Here is a 20,606-nt window from a genome sequence, read left to right as displayed (position 1 = left end):
TGCATAAAGTTGGGAGAATCCCGGCAATGAAGTTGCCAGCATTATCAATACTGCCAAATAAGTTGATCTATCCTACATGCCTTAAACACAGCCTTAATAACTGTGCTGCATAACAAGCTGCCTTCTTTTCTACACAGAGCTCCTAAAACAAAGCAAGGTTTTATACGTTTGTTTCTCTCATACTTGTCACCGGCAACGTAGTCGTGATTTCGTACTAAGATTCCGAAGAGCCCGTGACAGTCACGCGCCATCGTTTGTGTTTCGTTTAGCTTAGTTATGTTGTATGCATCTCTTGTTTATAATATCTGCACTCAATCGTGCTTGCAACGGTATTACCCTTTGCAAGCAATACAAATTATTCCGCACTCGTCGTATCGCCGGCTCATGTGTGCTTGCAATGCGTCCGATGCTATACGAATTCGCGAATATGGCTAAACAGTCGTTACCTGTAAAACCTGTTTGAATGCAACGTTTATTTCCCGTTTTTCATGCTCTATTCCAAATTATTTAGCGATGTATCCTGTTTTCACTGCTGATGGTTGGCTGAAGTCACGCCAAGCTGCGATTATGCAGTTTTTTTTTTCTCTTGCACATTTTCTCATTCTACTGCTTAGGAGAAAATTAAGTTCTTTGATAGAGGGATTAGTTATTTTATCGAACTTTTTTGTACGGTTAAGGTGTGAATTCACAATCCCACTCATGTACCCAACAGCACTGCGAAAGAAACGTCGCTATGTGTCTGTAAGAGCCAACGATACATCGGCGAACGCACCGATATGTGACAGACAGCTCTCGCGAAGAGAAAGTTTCGCAAATCATGCAGCCTAAAGCAGGAAGGCGTAAACATCGCATCCACAGCCGATTCTTTACGGTTGGCACTCGCCGCGGCGACAGCTATTCGGATTTCTGTTCCACCTGCCGCCTTCGAACACATGGAGGACGAAGACTGGAAAACGGTGAACAATAACCCGTTTCCTTGTGTCGCTTGCGTGACGACCCGCCACTTGTCCATGGCCACAGCACGCATGCGCTGTCCGAAGGTCATCTCCCTCATTTCATGCGCAGAGATGCACGTGGCTCTTTTATTTTGTATCGGTTGATCTGCGCTTCGTCGCAGATTATTGTTTCCTGGAGTAGCTTGGCGGTCGAACATCGTATTTGATGACTGTGCTCACCGTCGTTCAGGCAGGACGTCTCGGTACCCTCACCCGGGTGGTCGAACAACCGTCACTCGGCCGTGCGGGTACAATCACTGTTTAATGTCCGCAACTGTTGCGACGAACGGCACTGTATTACCTGATACGCGTATCTTCGATAGCTCTCTTCCTACTTCGGCAACGAGATGGAACGAAAGCAGTGACTGGCGATAAGCACACAGCACCTTACGAGAATCCGTTTTCGTGACAAGCATTCGCACGTGGCGTAGCGCCGTGCCTTTTCGTGTCTGTGAACCCCTGTATATGCTCCTCTGTATAACTTACTTCTCGACGGAAGACAGAGACAATAGGAGCTGTCTTCGAAACTTTGGTTCCAGTAGCATCTCTTGTTCGACCACAGTTGCTCGCTTCAAATGTCCATTTTTCTTTGACCATCTGTCTTCTTTTGTTTTCTGCTATTGGGTCACTGCAATAGAACCCCCATGGTCCAGTTCTTAGAACACCGCATTCACAAATGAAGTCGTCAGCCGGACCCGACCCGGAGACAAGTGATTCTTTTTTTTTTTTTTTTTTGTCTCAGCGGCATTTTGTGACGACACACGGACCGACTTTCCGACTGAAGAAAAGGACTGGGGGAAGATCCGTTTATTATCGCTAATTCTTCGAGAAACCCAGCGAGTCTATTGAGCTGCATCCTGACGATCGGCTCCTACAGATTGGCGCACCGAGCTTGAAAAACCAACTTTTCAAGCGTGAGAAAGACTCGGAGAGAGCGAAGAAGAGCTCGCGGATTCCTCGAAGCCAACTTCACCGCTTCAGTCGTTATCGGTAAGTTTGGCACAACCAAGCCTGGAGCAGCGACTGCAACTTCGCCGTCGGCTGCCGCGCCTCCTCGAGCGGGCCGGCCCACTCGCTAACTCCGAGGAGGAGGAGGGGGCGGGGGGAATTCGATGGTGCCTGTCTACGGGGGGCTCGGCGACCTGGTGGCCCCGTTACCCTTCCTCCCAAGTAGAATCCGCTAAGGCCGGAAATCCGTGAGGAGGAAGCAAAGCGTGGTACAAGAGTATCACCACGCGCGCTGCTTCTTCCTCAAGACGCGGAGAGGGCAGCGCTGTTACAGCGGCGCTGGCGCAACGCGCACGCTCAAGGAGCAGTGTGTTGGCCGCGGCGCCAAGGGCGATCGTTCATTGTCCTCCGCCAGCTACGCCGCTGAACTTGGCCGTCAACGCGTGACGCCCGTAGCTCGTGGCGGGCGCTAAGCTCTGCCATGGCCGCGCGCCATCCGTGGCTCTCCGCCATCCCAGGCGTGACGAGGCGCCATCGTGTGAGTCGAACTCGGTCCTGAAAGCGCTTTTCGCTGCGATGTGCACATTTGTGTTTTCACGGGGACGCGAAAGCGCCACCGAGCGCGTCCCTTCTTGGAGCCACGCTGCGCAGAAGCGCTTCGACGAGGAAAAAGTTAAGCTTCGCATCACTGTGCGCAGATAGCAGTGGAGGCGACCTGCATGTGGAGCACTGTCTGCACGGCAAAAAGAAACTTGGCCACGCTAGTACGATTCGTGACTTGATACGGCGAAACAGAGTGCGCCGAGGCTTGTAATAACATTCGATAAAAACTACGTATTACGCATAGTACTCATGCGCCTCTCGTGACGTTTCCGGCTCTTGACAATCCAACACGCAAGGGGTAACCACGGGAAACGCCTTTTACGCATGGCTCCTGTCTCCTTCGGCACGCCCATATATACCACGGCGCGATAACCACGCTGTCAAGCCCGCAGCTAAAATACGTCATACAAGACATGGAGCGTATTTCATCCGGAAAACATGCGCGGTAATCGCTCAGAGGGACATTTGGATATGGACGTTACGGCAACGAGTGAGAACACCTAAGTTAAACGGGAAATACCTGTCATGCGCGTAGCCGCAGCATCATACTGTTTCACCATAATACGTCTGTAAGAAGGATGCCTGAATATGCGAAGTGTGATTATGCGAAAGCATGTGTCTCTGTGCTACATGTCCCTTCCCTGCTGTAGCCCCACTACCATTCACTAAAGCGTTGTTTGCATAACGTGAAGTTCCTGGGGACGTGCCGTAGCTTGCACTGCCCTGTCACATCATTGCCGCATGAAGTAATAAAGCAAACGCACTTGCAATAGGGAGAAGATTTGCAATATTTAACAATGAAAGAAACACACTTGTGATGGTGAGAAGAGGGAATGAAGCGTAACTAAACAAATGTCTACTTTGACACAGCATGTTTTAGGGGCCAGGCTGATACAAAAATAAGTAGCTCATTCATTTCTTGAATTAGAACTTCAGGTGAATTTTGCACCTCTTAGAGGGCGAGATGCATGCACCAAAGGTAGCAGCAGTACGAATGGTTTAATTCGAAGGATGTCGAATGCCTGTGAGCATGTACGATGTACTAAACGACCAGAACATTACGTTCTTCGGTCCCCTATTCTTGTTTTTCTTCCAAGATGCGAAATGCAAATAAACTCGTCCACAATCCTGGGCACTCTGCTCCATCCATTGGCCACAAGTGGCATGCGAATACAACAAACTAACAGGTTTTATTGTTAACCTTGGTTTGGATCAAGGAGGTTTTAAACCTCCTTGGTTTGGATATGAAATTGTAGCCCCTTACACTATACAGCGAAGCGAAACGTAGTAGCAGAAAGCAAGTGCATCCCACATCTTCACCGGATCCCCCCAGTTATCCCTACATATTGTGGCTGCAGTAGACAAATCTTAAACTTGCAGGCACTGGGATTTGATTCCTCCAATGCGCAAATTGCGCAGGCGCTCTCCAAGGACACGATTGCAGTCGTCATATAGCCCTCTGAAAAGCAGGGCAGTACAATTGATTAATAGTTATCATGTGACGTCACGGACTCAGCTTATCACACTGCCGGCACACCAACATGGCGGCTACGATGACGTCAGTGCAAGCCATGCGAGTGCCAAAACTAGCTTGTTAGAGAGAGAGAAAAAAAAGGTAAAGGAAAGACAGAGAGGTTAACCACAGATCATTTGCGGTTGGATACCCTGTACCGGGGGAGGGGTAAAGGGATTTGACAGGAGAGAGAGAGAAAATAAGTATAAAAAAAGGGGGAAAAAGGAAAGAAAAGAAAATCACACACACGCAAAACATAACTGTTTCTGTGGGCACTGTCACGCAGTCTGCGAAGGCGTTCTAGTGTTGCATAGTGTCAACGTCCCATCCTACATCACACAGTGTAGAGTCACAATTTAGTAGTCCGGTGACTAACTTGTCAATTTTATTCTAGGGTATCATGTGCCAAATTCAGGGTCTGATTATGAGGCACGCCGTAGCGGGGGAATTTGGACCCCCTGGGGTTCCTTAACATACCCCCAATGCACGGGACACGGGCATTTTTGCACTTCGCCCCAGTCGAAATGCGGCTGCCGCGGCAGGGATTTGATTACACGACCTCGGGCTTAGCAGCGCAACACCATAGCTGCTAAGCCACCGCGGCGAATAAAACTAACTTCTCTGCGATGCACATGAGCCACATTGTAGTGGGAAAAGCAGAATGTTTTAATGCGAAGCGTTCTTGGTGAGTTCAACCCAATTTTCTGTTATCTGGCCCGATCCCGAAGATGGTGCAGTCTAGAAATGTGGCCGGATTCCAAATGTAGTGCAGTTTAAAATGTGCGCCGATAACAACGGTAGTGCTGTCTGAGAAGATATGCCGATCCCGAAGGTACTGCAGTTTTAAAATATGGCTGATTTCGAAGCAGTGTGGCCATTTTAGTCATTTTGTCGCTAGATTTAGCGAGTTTCTCGCCTGTTTAACGAAGAATTTCTTCATTTAGTGACCAGTGACTCTTTTTAGGGACATGATAAAACAATTGGCAACATTGTACTTAGGAAAGTTGGTTAGGAAAGCGGGCCAAATTGCCTATCCGTCACGTGGGCTCTGCGACCATGATGGTGCAACGGCCTTCTTCACATCGGTAGGTTGGTGGTGTTCGCATCAGGATGGTAATGTACACCTGTCATGGTTATCTAACTTGGTTGTCTAACGCGCTAACTTTCAAACTTCTCCTCGTAGGCGCCGCGCTCCCAGCCGGAGAGTCGACGTACGTGTGTTCAAAAAGAAACCGAACTTCTGAAATAGCGCGCCAACCGGCAGAGGGAGGTACAGAGCGCGTGTAGCGGCAGGTTTAGACAACAAATGCCGCGTTTCGCTCTGACCATTACTTGGCGAGCTACAGCCGCTGAAGTGAGCGCATGAACAAGCTGTTCTTCGGATTGGTGCCAAAGTGACAATCAAGGAATTGGAAGATCAGCGTGTGTGTGTGTGTCAAGTTCTGCTACAAACATGGGAAAACTTTCACAGAGACATTTCAGTTGCTTAGCCAAGCATACGGGAGGACTGTATGAGTCGCACGCAGTGCTATGATTGATTCAAGCGTTTTGAAGAGAAGACGGAAGAATGTCGGTCAGTGACGATCCCAAGCCTCGGACGACCTTCCACATCCACAGATTATGACCACGTCGAGAGAGTTCGAACTGTGATTCGTGGAAATCGTCGTTTGACTGTTCGAGAAGTCGCGGAAGAAGTGGCTATCAGCGTAGGATAATGTCATCAAATTTTGAGTGACAAACTTGGGATGCATCGTGTCAGTCCAAAATTCGTGCCGCGTTTGTTTACTGCCGAACAGAAGCAGGCCCGTGTTGAAATCAGCCAGGACCTGCTCGCCGCTGCCAATGACGATGAAAACTTTCTTGAGAATTAACATCGTAACAGGCGATGAGACATGGGTTTATGGCTATGATGTTGAAACGAAAGTGCAGTCATCGCAGTGGGTGGCCAAAGGTTCTCCTCGTCCAAAAAAGCACGCGCATGAGCCGGTCAAAAATGAAGGTGAGGTTGGTTGTGTTTTAAAGCGAAGCTTTGTACCTCTACCAGCCAAGGGTTCTGTCGTGTCCGTCGTTGTAATCAAAAAACGATCCCGACGAACCGCTAACAATTGCAGATATAGCAGTATAGCTTACTTGAATTCAGGCATTCGGCGTACAACTAAGCACTCGTTTTCGCAAGAAAAACCACAAAGACAAGCTTCAAAGTGATGAGCCAACATGATGGATGATAAGGGCTGCGGGCAAACAACGGAAACAGGCTCGGCGCGGTCCGTAAGATTAGATTGCAGCTGTTGCAAAGCTTATGCAGCTGCTTGAAAGAGGGTTGACGTCATTCGATACCCTTCCAGCCTAGTAACTGCTTCGGTTCATTTTCTAGACTACCCCACTATGGGGTAGTCAAGTAGTGTATATCACACCGATCATAAAGCAGTAGTGAACATTGTTGTGAAGTAAATAATAATAAAGGTGGTGGTTAAAGTTACCTTGTAGTGTGTGAAATATCAAGTGCGCCGCAGTCACCGTGAGGGTGGCGTAAAAAGCTTCGCTTTCCAACCACCTTCACAGGGTGGATTGGCGGGCAATTTTTTTTTACTGCAAACGCATTGTCCATCAGGAATTTGTGCCACATGGTCAGACGGTAAACAAAGAAGTTTACCAGGGAATCCTAGCATGTTTAAGAGATTCTGTGCGCAGTAAGAAACCTGAATTGTGGGAAAATCAGGCTTGGATGTTGAATCATGACAATTCCCCGGCTCACGCGTCGCTCCATGCCCGCAGCTACTTAGCGAAACACAGCACTCTTGTTGTGCCCCACCCACCATATTCTCCGGACCTAGCCCCAGCAAACTTTTTTCTATTTCCCAAGCTGGAAACCACCTTGAAAGGACGTTGTTTCGAAACCGTACAGGAGATCTAGGACAATGCGAGAAGAGACCTGCGCGCCATTCCAGAAAGTGCGTTCCAGGAGGATTTCCAAAAATGGAAGAAAGGATGGGAAGAGTGCATTGGGCCAGTAGAGGGGACTACTTTGAAGGGGACAGCACTTAAAATGTTGTACCATAAGCAGTAAATGTGTTATAGCAAAAGTTCGGCTTCTTTTTTAACACACCTCGCATATGGCGCGAGTGCGCCTACGTACATGGCAGTGCTCTGGCGTCGCTCATAGTGACATGTGACTTCGAGAATTATTCAAGGCCACATCAGGTATTTGTTTAATCTGTTACTTCAATAGACGAATTAAAGTTTAGAGAAATAATAAAACATACAAACCCAATGTCTGCGTGTTTTTGTTTTACTTCGTACCGTAGCAAGGACAGATGAACTTCCGTTTCTTCTGCTTGTTCCCACATCGTGCAGTCGCACGGGCAGAGAACGAAACTATGTCATTTTCTACCGTGTTCCAGCGCCGCGATCATGCTCTTTTATCTTCTCACGCCTTCCTCATTGCTCGTGATTGTGGCACTGATCAGGCGTTCTCGTGCAGAGCGCGCCAAATCGTCCGCTGCATGAAACCAGACAAACGCAATAGCTCGTGCGGCGAGACAGTCACCGGAAGTGCACCCCCCCCCCCCCCCAGCCAAAACGCGGGAGAAAAGGAAAGAAAGAAAGAAAGAAAGAAAGAAGGCGGGCTCCGTGACGTATCGTCACGTGATCCTCCGGCTCCGCTATGGGACAACGCAGAGAAGAAATTTCGCTTGCGGAGGCTTGATGGGGCAAGTGGAGAGAGTATCTATGTTGGCGATGACGCTCACCTCCTGAAATCACGGGTTCACGCCACTTCAAGAATATATTTCTATCTCTGCTATTAATGAACTAATTTCAATAATTGTTGCGGTAGAACACTACTTAGAGGGCACGTAACAACTTCTAGCGTGTAACCAAAATTTGCGATGCAGCTTGGTGAGGGGCCCTTTAACGCTGCAGGTGCTGCGATTTCAATAAAAATTTTCAATTGGGAAACGTTCGCAACCGTAGCAGCAAATTAATTTACAAAGATTATTTCTAATAAAGCGTATGTTGATATTTAGAACGCAGCAGATTCCTAATCACAAATATCGACTATAGAAAAACGTACAAACTGGAGCAGCTGGGATTGTTCACGCAGATATGAACGCAACGTTGCCGTTTTTCACAACTTTCGAAGAAATCCCCGGTGCATGAAGGTTTCAGATGAAGGTGCAGAAGCGTAGTATTTGACATACCACAGCCTGTCTCAAGCGCGCGCCTGTCGGAGTCATGTTCGGAGTCATGAAAGAAGACGTCTGTTCACCGACATATAGTGCTTCCGTAGAGACGTCTGTTTCCAGGCATTGCTAGCCATGCTTCTATCTTTGTTTGTATCAATGTTCTTATAGAATAAAGGAAGCGGCTGTCACTGCTGCATGCCTTTGAGCTCCGGCGAGTGGCAGGTAGACGAATTCAGATATCTGCGCTGTGTAGTCAATTTTCTGGCGTCACCGAGTAATCGACACGAAACAGGGGGCAACTCTGTTTCTAATCCTCTAATGGCTTGAATCGCTGCTGGAATTTTGGCAAGAGGTTTTCGTCATATTCTGAAAATTCGGTGTTGTGCTTTCTACTCAACGTAAGAGAACCTTTATCTTCGGTTTAAGAAGCCATATCTACATGATGCTAGATGTTTTTGGAAAAAGGTGTCGTTTCCATTCCAGCGTTGAAACATCATATCGAGAGAAACCATTGCAGCTTTCAGCAGAATAGACAAGTGGCAATGTTTGCGTATGAATACCTTTGTGTGAGTCATCTAGCAGCATGCCAAGCGATTAGTCCACTCAGCTTTGGTGACTTTGTTACGAGATGCTTGAAATGCGGCAATGAAGAGCGGCATGTGTTTTATATCGGCCTATTGTTCAAAACCTCGAACGACGTCATATGCACCAATCTTATTCGATCCAAATAACCTTGACTGACGCTTACTCGCGATGCGCTGTTGTGTGAGCAAATATTTGTGAAGGTTGAAAAGTAAAGCGAACAAACCAAGCAACAGCAGCTGTTCGTAGGCACTATCACTTGCAATAATTCAACCGATGTATGCTGAGAAAGTGGTTTGGTTCAAGCCGTTCAACTGCGGGCGCTGCGCCAATAAGGCAGTCATGAATTTAGAAAGTTGAATAATACGTTGGATGGGGTCGCACGCCCTTTTTTATGTTCTCAACCAAGATCTCACATTCCAGCACCTTCTTTATATAAGTGTATAAAGAGCACCAAATATGAAATCTCAGCCGCTGGTCACTAAAAATTAGCTATAAAAACACTCTCATATGAGCCGCATGCGTTCCACAGGGCGCATGTTGTGTAGTCCTAGTCTGAGGCACTTATTGAAGGCGTATCTGGCATAAAATATGCTCTTAAGTTGCCCTAGCGTCGTTGCGTTAAGCTTTTTTTTTTTTTCCACTTCCAAACTCAGGCACTCTTTACTCAGCAATATATCAAAAACTGTATAATCATGCACTTTGTAATACAAAAGCAGAGTCACATAACTGGTGTAATCAATCGTAACCTATACGTTCCCTATTTATGTAAAAGTGCATACTATATAGCGCATCATTTGCTTCTCATGTAATATTTATTGTCGCCTAGTATGGGGGACACACATCCAGAATTTATGCAATCATTTTTTTTTATTTACAGCTCAAACAATACACCCACCGAATACTTATTTGAGAAGCTTAATATTGCCAGAGTGCACGAAGTTTCTGGTCCCCGACTTTTACAGAAGTTTTGTTACAATAACAGGAAAAACTTCAGTTCCATTCCACTCTGTGAAGGTGGATGACAAGGGAAGCTGTGTATGTAGGGATTTACCGCTGCTCCGGTGAAACGTTCCAACTTTGCGGGATTGGGGCCACATTGACGGTTCGTATTTCTTTCCGTCTCGCGGTCCAGGCGGGCAGCACGCTTACGCTTGGCGTCCGCGGCCCGCTCATCGTCGGTGGTCTCCTTCCGCCGCCGCCGCCGCCGCGCCCATTCCCTTTTCTGTTCACGCGGTCGTTCTTGGTAGGCACGCTGTTCTTCTTCAGACTATACAACAGACGGCCTACCCATTTCATCGTCAGAGCAGAAATGAGGAAAGGAGCCTACGTAGAGCATGACGTCTGGAAACAGAAGACACTCAGACTGGTAGGCGCTAGTTTGAATACGCGGGATGGCGTACACGTGTATGGTGCGAACGTAGACATAACCGATGTGGGTCAAAGTGTAGTATCTGTTCTTATCGGCCTAATATCGGATACGGGTTGTTTTTGGACCCAAGATATTAAACTTCTTTTTGCAAGTTGGTGGAGCGCTTGAAGCCTGCTTCACCTCCGACGCAGGTTGGGCCGGTATCGCACAATCTTCGAGATCGGCCCATGGTTTTTGGTCTACGGAACTCGATCCGCTAGAAATTAGCCCTATACAGCTTCGCTGTAAAGCAATATCCCTTATGGAACGAGCATGCTAGAAGAATGCGTCCCCTTACACCACCCAAGCTACTAAGATCTGTGGAGAGCGCAACCGTTTTAGAACAATTCATAGATCACAAATGTTAAAAAATAATTTGCAAAGCCTGTTAAATTCATACTTCGAATGAGGAATTATTATATGTAACCTATACGCATTCAGAATTTTCATTTATGCCAGCAAGACTGACACGCTTAATTAATATGGCATTCACCATTAATGAATACGCATAAGTTTAGCTTACAGGTTTTCCATATTCATGAGTTAATTTCGTGTTTGTATCTTGAATTAAGCGTTATTGTCCTAATGGGTAATTTTTTATGCTTTGTTCAGCTCTGAGATATTTAAAATTACACGAAACTAACATTTTGCAATTTTCCTTTTTAGTTTTGTATTGTGGAGTACGTTATTTTGTTTTTGTTTCGTGTTTTGCAAACTTAAGCATTTTTTGTATTTTTTCTAGAAACCGTGTGGCGCAGCTGCACGCTGCCAAGCCTTGTAAGCATAAGGGGCAGGGTGTTTTTGAAGTGGCATTTGCAGCTGTAATCCCTGCCTCCTCTAACTTGTTGGAAATAAAAGTAAACTTCAAATACGATTAGTCTTAGCAAAACAAGCTTATGGAGCTGTGTCCAGGAAAACTGACCATTCCAAACATGGTGTCCAATGTTTGCATTACCCCGGAACCTTGCCTCACCTTGCTTCAAGCACTGTTGGGGAAATGGGCTAACGCTGAATGTTTTTCCGAACAAGGTCGGTGGGGTCCTGCTCTCACAACCTAATATCAAAAAAGGCATCACGTGCGAACGAACCGAAACATAAGAAAAGCCACTACTGGTTACGGTGATTCGACGGGTATATTCAGGGGCTGCCGTTCTTTGTCGTATAGGTCACGGGCCAGCGACTCGGTCGCCAGCCTCGCTCGGTGTCACCGAACGAGGTACACACGGAAGCCAAGCGGGCAGGGAGCTATAGGAGTTCTCAGAACGGCAGCGATGTTTGATTAGTCAGGCGCCTTGGTGCGGCCTGATTGGAAAAGCAATTGCACACGCGACAAGCCCGGGCCTGGGGGCCTTCCCCACAGAAGCCGAGCAAACAGAAGAACCACTGGGACATTTACGGTCCGCGAAGAATTGCACTCGTCTCCTGTTCCGAGACGCCTATGTAAACTGCGTGGTTGGCGTTGACCTTGCCAACCTCGATGTGGGACACGCAGATGACTCACAGGACCCTGAGCAGAGCGCAAGCACTGAACGAGAAGCCTGGAATTCGTTCTGTGCGGCGCACGATTGATGGCTTTCTGATGACTTCCCGCCAGAATGACTCGTGACACGAATGTTGGTTCCCATCCCTGCTGCACCCCCTGCGGTAGCTCAGTAGCTATGGCACCGCGTTGCTGACCTCGAGGTCGTGGGTTTGATCGCGTTAGAGGGCGAAGTGCACAAAACATTCGTGTACTTTAGATTTAGGTGCACGTTACAGAATCCGGGGTGGTCAAAATAATCCGCAGACACGCGGTAGTTGGCACTACGACGTGCCTCTTAATCGGAGCATTGTTTTGGCACGAAAATCTCATAATGTATTTTTCTTTAAATCATTGTTACGCGCATTGGGTAAGTTATATGTGTGTGGCAGAATGACGCGCGCAGCATAGGTGTGATACTGACGTGCAATATTTGCATTCCATCAATACATATTAGTTGCACAACTAGCCTCTCGCCGGTGTTCTTTCATCGAAGAGCACGTGTGACGGCTTGGAGTGTCAAATATTCAACATTGCAGTCACATCGCTTACGTTGTCATGAGCGTTTAGAACTTTTAATCTTGTCAGCAATTACAAAATAAACATTGAAACAAGCACTATCACGTTGCCTTGTTGGAAACGCTCGTGGCATCTTCATTCACATAACATCTTCATTCTGATATGTCTACTAAGGTGATTGTTTGTGTATGTTGAAAAGACATGAAATAAACTTTATGCGCACAAGACGAGGCCAGAGAAGAGGCTAAGACACACAAGCGCAGACTAACAACAGTGTTTTATTTCTAAACAAACAAACACATATATGACATAACCTGCGACCCACCACGTGTGCGCCGCCCGCCGGAAATTCCTATCTTTACGCAACAAGCATAAATCTTTCCTAGACAGGGCGACAGACTGTTTTGACACACAGGTGTCACCAAGCCTGTCAATCGATTCCGCTTTGATGATCTCGCGGGTTAACTGATTATGACGTTTGCTAACAATTGAGCAGGCACTAAATACCGGACTACACATGCTCTTATTTGTGGCATTTTCCTTTTTACGCATGCAATTTCTACAGTGCGCATCCAGAAACCCCCCTCTCATTTCTATCACATTGTAGCGATGCTCCCGAAGCCTGTCGTTAAGACACCGACCGCTCTGACCAAAATAGTTGGTTCCACAGTTCAAAGGCAGATTGTAAACGATCCCTTCCGCACAGTCAACGAACATTTACTGATGTCTCTTTTTGCAAACAAGCTTTTTGGGAGCGCGCTCCCTGGTCAACCTGCACAAAGATTGCAGTTTATCAGGAGCGGGGAAAAAACACATACTTTTACATTGGCCCACTGGCAAATCCTTTTCAGTCGATGCGATATGACGTGGATGTACGGAATAACCGCAACTTTGTTGTGATTTGTGGAAGAGTGAGTAGCATTAGTTATTTGTGGTGACTTGCGCTTCAACAGACCTTCAGCAACGTTGACAAGAACATGCGTGGGATACCCCGCGTTCCTGAGGCGGATAATCTGTTCAGAGAAGCTGTTGGTCATGAGCTCTGAGCAAGACTTGCATGAAGTGCTGGACAGGCATAACTTCGCGACGCCCCTTTTTACCAGTTTCGAGTGTGCTGACGCATACGGGAGCAGTTGCTTATTGGCACGAGGCTCATATTTCCAGTATATACGTTTGTCTCAAAATAAAAACCTAATGTCGAGAAAGTGTAAGCGTCCGTCAGACCACTTGCGTCGAAATAAAACAGTGTTATAAGTCGGCGCTCGCGTGTCTTAGCCTCTTCTCTGTCCACGTCTTGTGCGCATAGTTTCTTATGTCTCTAGATTGCGATGACTAGCTTTTTGCCGGAATTGAACCAGAATGATGAATTTTCTTCGTCAATCTAAGTTTTCTCTCTTTTGATTAAGTGTTCCGTGAGGAATTGAGGTGATTAAAGTCGCTTCTGAAGAAAGGCCTTTTACGTTGTAGTTGTGGCTAGAAGGGTGATTATTCTAGTAGATCACTGTGGAAATCTGCTCAATTCATACTGCGCAGAAATAAAACAACCATCCTTTTATACCTGTCCATTATAGCATCAGTTTCCTTCTCACAGAAATGATAAAGTGGCGTCCTTACGATGTTAGCGACCCTACGCAAGGGGTTTACGGTGTTACGCTCTAGAAGGTAAACCTAGCTCCGGGAAGAATGCAACAAATAATAAAGAAAATGCCTCTGTTACATGGGTAGTAAATGCTTGCTCGAGTTTAAAGCATGAAATGCTGAAAGTTGCAACAAATTATGTAGCATGCACACAAAAAATGAGCGCTCACAATAACAGTGGTGAAAAACATGTTAAACACGCCACAAATGTCAGTGAAGTTGTGACAAACTAGAAATGCATGGTACGTAATAGCAAGCTCAACCCGATTTCACAAAGCCGCTCGTGCGCAAGAACACTTCATAAGGACAAGCCCATGCAAAGCATGGCAGCGGAAGAGAAAGGGGTTCTTGCGAATGATAGGCTTTGTAAATTCGGCGTGGGAACTCTGTCAGTGATCAAGTTGGCGTTCCCGTCTGCAGTTCGCCTCGCGGTTTGAAACTAGAATCGAAACCCGTTACGACGGTGTTCACTGAAGCCACCTTCCGTATGCGGTCCTGCGCTTTTCACGCACGACTCAAAGCGCCACGCACCTCATAGTGGTCAGTCTCTTTTATCTCCTTGCACAGTGCAGAAGTCCAAGTTTCTGTTTGAGGCGTAAGCGTTGATGTAAAAGTTGATGAACAGCACTAGTCCCAGGGTGCCTTGCGCAGACGCGAGCACGGTGAGCACCATCGGGTACCCGCAGTCATAGAAGATCGGTATTGACACGTGCAGGGTGAGAAAGACGAACTGGAATATCTGCAGACGAGTGAGGTACTTTTTCCACCACAAGTACTTCTGCACCGCAGGACCGAGGGCACTGAGGAAGTAGTACGAATACATGATGATGTGGATGAACGAGTTGAAGCAGATGCCCATCAGCACTTGACCGTCGCATCCGAAGGTGATCCAGAGCCAGCCGCTGAACACCACGAGAAAATGATGAAGCACGTGAAGCACGGTGATGTGGGAGAACTTCTTCCTCGCTAAGAAAAAGAAGGTGTCGAAGAAGTCGGCGATACGCACGAAGAGGTACCACCACGTCAGGTTGAGTATGGTCATGGCAGTCTCGTCACGGGAGTAGCTGACGCCCTGACAGAAGACGTTGTAGCCTCCGCCCAGGTACGAGTGGCGAACGTACTGGTAAAAAAAGAATATGTTGGCGATCACCATCGCCAAGTTGTAGACCATGATGATGGGCTTGAGCTCGAACGGCTTGCGGTTCATCATCCATCGCGGGCCGCCGATCTTGACCACGTAGATGTAGCCAAACAGCAACGGGAACACAAACTTGGGATCGGCCACGAGGGACCAGCCTTCCGTGCGCGGGTCCCGTTTAGAGAGCACGTACCTGTACAGGTCCACGATCGGCGTCATTATTTCGGACGCTAGAAGCGACGTCATATCTGTCGGGAGGCTCGGTCGTAATCACGCCAAGTTCAAGAAGACGACACGGTCGATTCGATCCGCTGCCCTAAGCACCGGCACTGGAGAAGCAGGAGCGAAGATATGCCGGCTTTGCACGGTGCGTCGAAGGCACGCGGGAGCCGCCGCGTTTCGGGGGGGCCACAATGCGAAACTGACCACCGCGCTCGTAACTAGTCCACGTGCGTGGAGCCGGCGGGCCACGCAATTTCGGGGGGAGAGAGGGCACGTACGTGACTCGTCCGAGCAGGGTGCGCAAGGAGGGAGGAGGGCAGCCGAGAAGAGATCGGAAAACTCGACAAACGGCAGCGAAGAGGCTTGCATGCCTTCCCTGACACACTTCTTTTTTTCTTTCTCTCCCTTTCCAGACATCCTTTCTTAACGCGCCCGATACAGGCAAGTGCATTTCACGGGCGCCAGTCCCTGTTGTGCAAGTTGAGAGGTAATAAAGTGCTGCGTCTTCCTGCAGTTGAACGATCTTGTGCAGACCCGTGTGATGCGCAAAAAACACGCAAGCAGGAAGCGGCGCGCACCTCGAGTTCGTGGTCATTAAGACCTTGGGCCCCTTGGGTGCGCTTAGTATAAGACGAGACACCTCGGAAGCAGGAGTAAAAGACTTCGCATTCATTTTTTCTTTAATACGATTGCGTGCCACGTGATTGTGCTATCATTATTCTTCGGTGCCTGTTGTGTAGCGCTGCACGCAGATAGGATGTGAAACGAAGATAATCGTGCAGCAAGCTGAGAATGATATTGAACTGTGAAGCAGAAAACGCAGCCGCACTTTCTCGTTTTAGTCGATAGTAACGTAGTCGCGCTGTGTCAGCTGTATTTGAGCCGCAACGACACAGCCAGCTCTCGGGCTATGTTGAATTGTATTAATCATCTCGCGGCCACATTTTGCCACGGTGCATAAATGTGACACATCCCATGCCCTTATCTTGTCGCTCGTAATTGAATGATGCACCATTGATATGGGCAGCGATTGGCATGGTAAGTCTTGGCGCTGCCAGTGTACTGAATTCGCATTATGATTGCGACGATGATGATGATGATTACGATGATAAGAAAATAGAAAAAGAGCAGTCATAGCTCTCAACTATCATATTTGTTAATGATGTCTGTTTAAATTTGCTGCACATAAAGCGAAGATATTAGGCAATGAAGCGTCATTAAAACGTGTGCACGACAATTTGGGGGCTGACGTGGCTCAAAATGCGGTGTGCCTGTTTGATATGATAGCTGTTGTGTTAAACGCTGCGGGCAAAGGTTCTATTAAATATCAACTTGGCGGTATAAAGAAAATAAAGTAATAAAGTGTTCGTAGGTTAGAAGTGAGACCGGTTCCACGTATACTCATCAATATGTTGAATAGACTGAAGATATACTTTCGCCGGGTAAGCATGTATACACCCGGCCGATTCTTTAGCAGCACCACACGAGAGTCGACTGGCCTGCCGGTCAGTGCCTCCTAACGGCGTGGAGTGACGAAATCAGCAAGCGCGAGCACATGCGTGCCAAGTTCACTGCAAGCGCGAGTTTCGTCTGCTAGGCTCTTCCCACAAGCATGACAGAGGCCTTGAACTTGAACGACACAGGCCTTTAAAACAGGCGATGAACTCGATGGAAGCTTCCCTGCGTATCGGACATAGCAAGAACGTGTGCACCTGGCTGCGTCTTCTTTTTAATGCGTCAGCATTAGAGAGTCAAAGCGGAAGGAAGTGCATGTGTGTGAAGTGTGGGAAGTCAGTTACGTCATAGAGGTAGAGGGGTATGGGAGAGCTTATAGAAGAGCATTTCTTCAATTCAGTTAAGAACTACATATAATTTCCCCTATGCTGTCCTTCGTGTCATTGTTTGTTGGCCTTCTTATAAATTGACTAATAAAAAGGGGCCCTTCTGTTTCCTTTCTTATCGTTCATTACATAGCGAGGGTTTTGAATCCGACAGCTTTGATGCCTTCCGGTAGCATGAGTGCGTTTATTGACCAGTGGTTTTCACCCAAGATGTTCACGTGCTACGTGACGACTGCGGTAGAGAGGATGTTCTACTCGACTGCCATTGCCCTGAGAATTGGCGCTGGCTAACACTCCGAGGGTTCGTTCTAGTAAACAGATTTAAATACCCCAGAAAGTGGGTGGGAAAGTGGCGCCGCGGTAGCTTAATTGGTAAGAGAATCGCACGCGTAATGCAAAAACGTGGCTTCATATCACACCTGCGACCAGTTGCGTTGTCATCCACTTGCATTTTTCATTTAATTATAACTTCTTTATTTAAATAAAATGACTACGAATAATTTCCCCTATGCTGTCCTTCGTTTCATTGTTTGTTGGCGTCTGATGAGTTGACTATATATATATGCGTGTGTGTGTGTTGCTGCAGCATTTTCCGCCAAACCACCACTGACTTTTCTTTTTTTTTTTTTGAACATATGCCACTTTAGTGCGCATGCGCCGGAAAATAATGAACAACACGTGCAAAACGGTTGTGCAACTCTATCACAGGGGCAAGAAACAGTAGCGCATGAGCGGATGAGCAACTTTTCGGTCTGGTTTCAAGCATGTCGAAAACTGTCTCTGACGAACTCTCTCTAAGACGCGTTCCCAATGCGCCAAGGTCGACACTACCCCTGTTGTGTATGTATTGTTTACGACTGACTGGCATTCCTTATATAGTTGTCTAGCGGGAAGAAGAATCCGTACCTCGCATCCTAATAGACGAGACTCCACGTGATAGGATTGTCGTCGGCTTACCGATTCATACAGACAAATAGCTAGAATAAACCGCATTGGTGAGGCAGCTTAATATTTGAGCCGGAAAACAACAGAACAGGGCATATTCATCGTTGCTGTGGTTGCTGTGGATCCTTTCCTCATGGCGGGCCACGTGGAGGATATAGTCGGATTGGACATTAGTAACGAAAGTGTTCGAAAACATCTCCGTGGAGTATGATTGACGAACAGAAGTGTGGCCCAAAACCAGTGTCCAGAAGTAAATAGCATCAGAAAAAAAATGCGCTGACTTTGCTCTCGCAAATACTAATGACCAGCGGAGCTGTGGAGGGTTGGCTTGGCTTTATGTGAGCTCTATCGTGGCATTACTTAGCTTTTAACTTGGCTTTGACCTTAGCTTTAAGTTGACTTTTCTCTTAGCGCCATTTTTGTTTTCTCTCTCTCTCTTTCTTTCTCTGTTTCTTTCGATCTCTTTCTTTCTCTCTGTGTCTATCTTTCTTTCTCTCTCTCTCTCTCGTTCCTTCTTTCTCTCTCTCTCACACTCATTTTCTTTTACTCTCGCCCTAAGCAAGTTGTGTTACAATCGTCGGTACAAGGCAACCATCATCATCATCATCAGCCTATATTTATGTCCACTGCAGGACGAAGGCTGATCTCCAATTACCCCTGTCTTGCGCTAGCTGATTCCAACTTGCGCCTGCAAATTTCCTAACTTCATCACCCCACCTAGTTTTCTGCCGTCCTCGACTGCGCTTCCCTTCTATTGGTATCCATTCTCTAATTCTAATGGTCCACCGGTTATCCATCCTACTGCATTACATGGCCTGCCCAGCTCCATTTTTTTTTTTTTCGCTTAATGTCAACTAGAACATCGGCTATCCCCGTTTGTTCTCCTATCCACACCGCTCTCTTCCTGTCTCTTAACGGTAGGCCCAACATTTTTCGTCAATGCAACCATATGATTCCCATAAATGCATGTTCCGCAAGCGCGGGTGTACAGTGCAGTGGTTATGACGCTCGCCTTCGGACCGTGGGTACCCGGGCTCGAATCCCGCCTTGCCAAGAAAGTTCATTCTGTTTTCTTTATTTCTCCCTCTCTCTGTCTGTCTGCCTTTCTTTCTCTCTGCACCTCCTCTCCTCCTATGCTCTGCTTTCACTCTCTCCCAGCTCGACGATGCTGCGCACGACTACGAGACCAACCTTTAGCAGCTCCGATGTAAAATGCGTAAAGTACGACTTGAGCTGATTACATAATAGCTTCGGGTTGTTATGCGAATATACGAGAAAGCAATAAATATGTTATGCGGCAAACTGAAAGACAAAGCCCTTTTCTAGCTGCCGTTGGAGAGTGGCCCGCTACCGCTAGGTGGCGGTACGAGTGGTACCGTTTTTGGACAGTGTTTGAGAAATGTGGATTCCGGTCACAGCAAACGCTGTGCGACCGATGCAGCGGGGAGAGAGTGCCCACGCATCAAGGACAAATATATCGTGCACATGTTCGTCACGCGCCAACACCCGTGTGCAGAAGTGCCGCATACATCCTCATTCTTGTAGGTCCTCTCCCTAGCGCCGGTGCGTTATTCAACTAATTGCATTTCTCGAAGTAAAATGCGTCAGAAAATTCGTAAAGTACGACTTACAACCTGTGGGAGGTTGCCTTCAGTATAATGAACGCCATCATGGCCATGCAGTTCAACTGCTGTACAGCCTGCATGGGAAGAAAAGCAAGAGACTGTTTAACGTGCGGCTGTGCAGAGTGGGAACGGGTGGTAAGTATTTAATTTGTCACTTTGTGCCCCCTGCTTACATTCTGCACTGCTGGCAGTGTTGGGATAATGTAGGAATATGTATTGTATGCAGATGGTGCCTGCGAGACGCAGAGGTCGACATCAATCAAGCGCAATAGTTCATAAGAATGTGGCTGACAGGCGCCGTCGACTGTGCTAATAGTATATAGAAGGCGGCTACAACCTGCAGACACGATAGCATCGGGTTGTATTCGAATATACGAGCAAACATAATTCTGTTGCGCGGAAACTGAAACGTCTCCAGCTGCAGTTTGTTTTGGGGTGAGCACAGACCGAAAATTCCCGACCAACTAGAGGCTAGCTGCCTCGCTATAAAAAAAGAAGTGCAAGTGCGCACACTTTCGCTGACGGGAAGCTTCCACCGAGATAATCGCCGAGTTAATCGTGGCAGAGGCTGGGTCGTACTTATGGGAAGAACCTAGCAAACGAAACTTGAGCTCACCGGTTGGGCAATAGAGAGAGATAATAAACTTTTACAGAACAGCACGCGAGTGAAGCGAGCGTGGGTAGCTCCTCGGCTCCCCAGGGGGGAGGAAGTTCCCTCAGTACAGTAGTCCCAGCAGCCTTAGCTGCCCTTTTCGCTCGGTTGACCAGTTCTAGCCGTTGCGTCAAATCGGAGCTGGGCAGCACTGTCTCCTAGAGCACTGCACGGGCCCGGGCTGGCCCGAAAGACCGGTCCAGGCTCGGACTTAGCAGTTTTGGCCTCGGGTCGGGCCCAGATTAGGCTAGGGCATGCTATTTGCGACTCG

The 20,606-nt window shown here is 47.5% G+C and overlaps 1 protein-coding gene and 1 pseudogene across 1 annotated transcript; one reads left to right on the top strand and one right to left on the bottom strand.

Moving 5' to 3' along the window:
- The first annotated feature begins 10,251 nt into the window (after positions 1–10,251).
- On the top strand, positions 10,252–10,431 carry LOC119451127 (U2 spliceosomal RNA; annotated as a pseudogene).
- A 1,954-nt stretch (positions 10,432–12,385) lies between these two features.
- LOC119450109 (elongation of very long chain fatty acids protein AAEL008004) lies at positions 12,386–15,858 on the bottom strand. Its single transcript, XM_037713475.2, has one exon. It carries the CDS (start codon positions 15,294–15,296, stop codon positions 14,454–14,456), a length of 843 nt encoding a protein of 280 aa, XP_037569403.1. The 5' UTR covers positions 15,297–15,858; the 3' UTR covers positions 12,386–14,453.
- Between the last annotated feature and the right edge of the window lie 4,748 nt (positions 15,859–20,606).

The sequence above is a fragment of the Dermacentor silvarum genome, chromosome 4 (genome assembly GCF_013339745.2).
Source record: "Dermacentor silvarum isolate Dsil-2018 chromosome 4, BIME_Dsil_1.4, whole genome shotgun sequence".
NCBI lineage: Eukaryota > Metazoa > Arthropoda > Arachnida > Ixodida > Ixodidae > Dermacentor > Dermacentor silvarum.
This window is presented reverse-complemented; position numbering and strand designations above follow the sequence as displayed.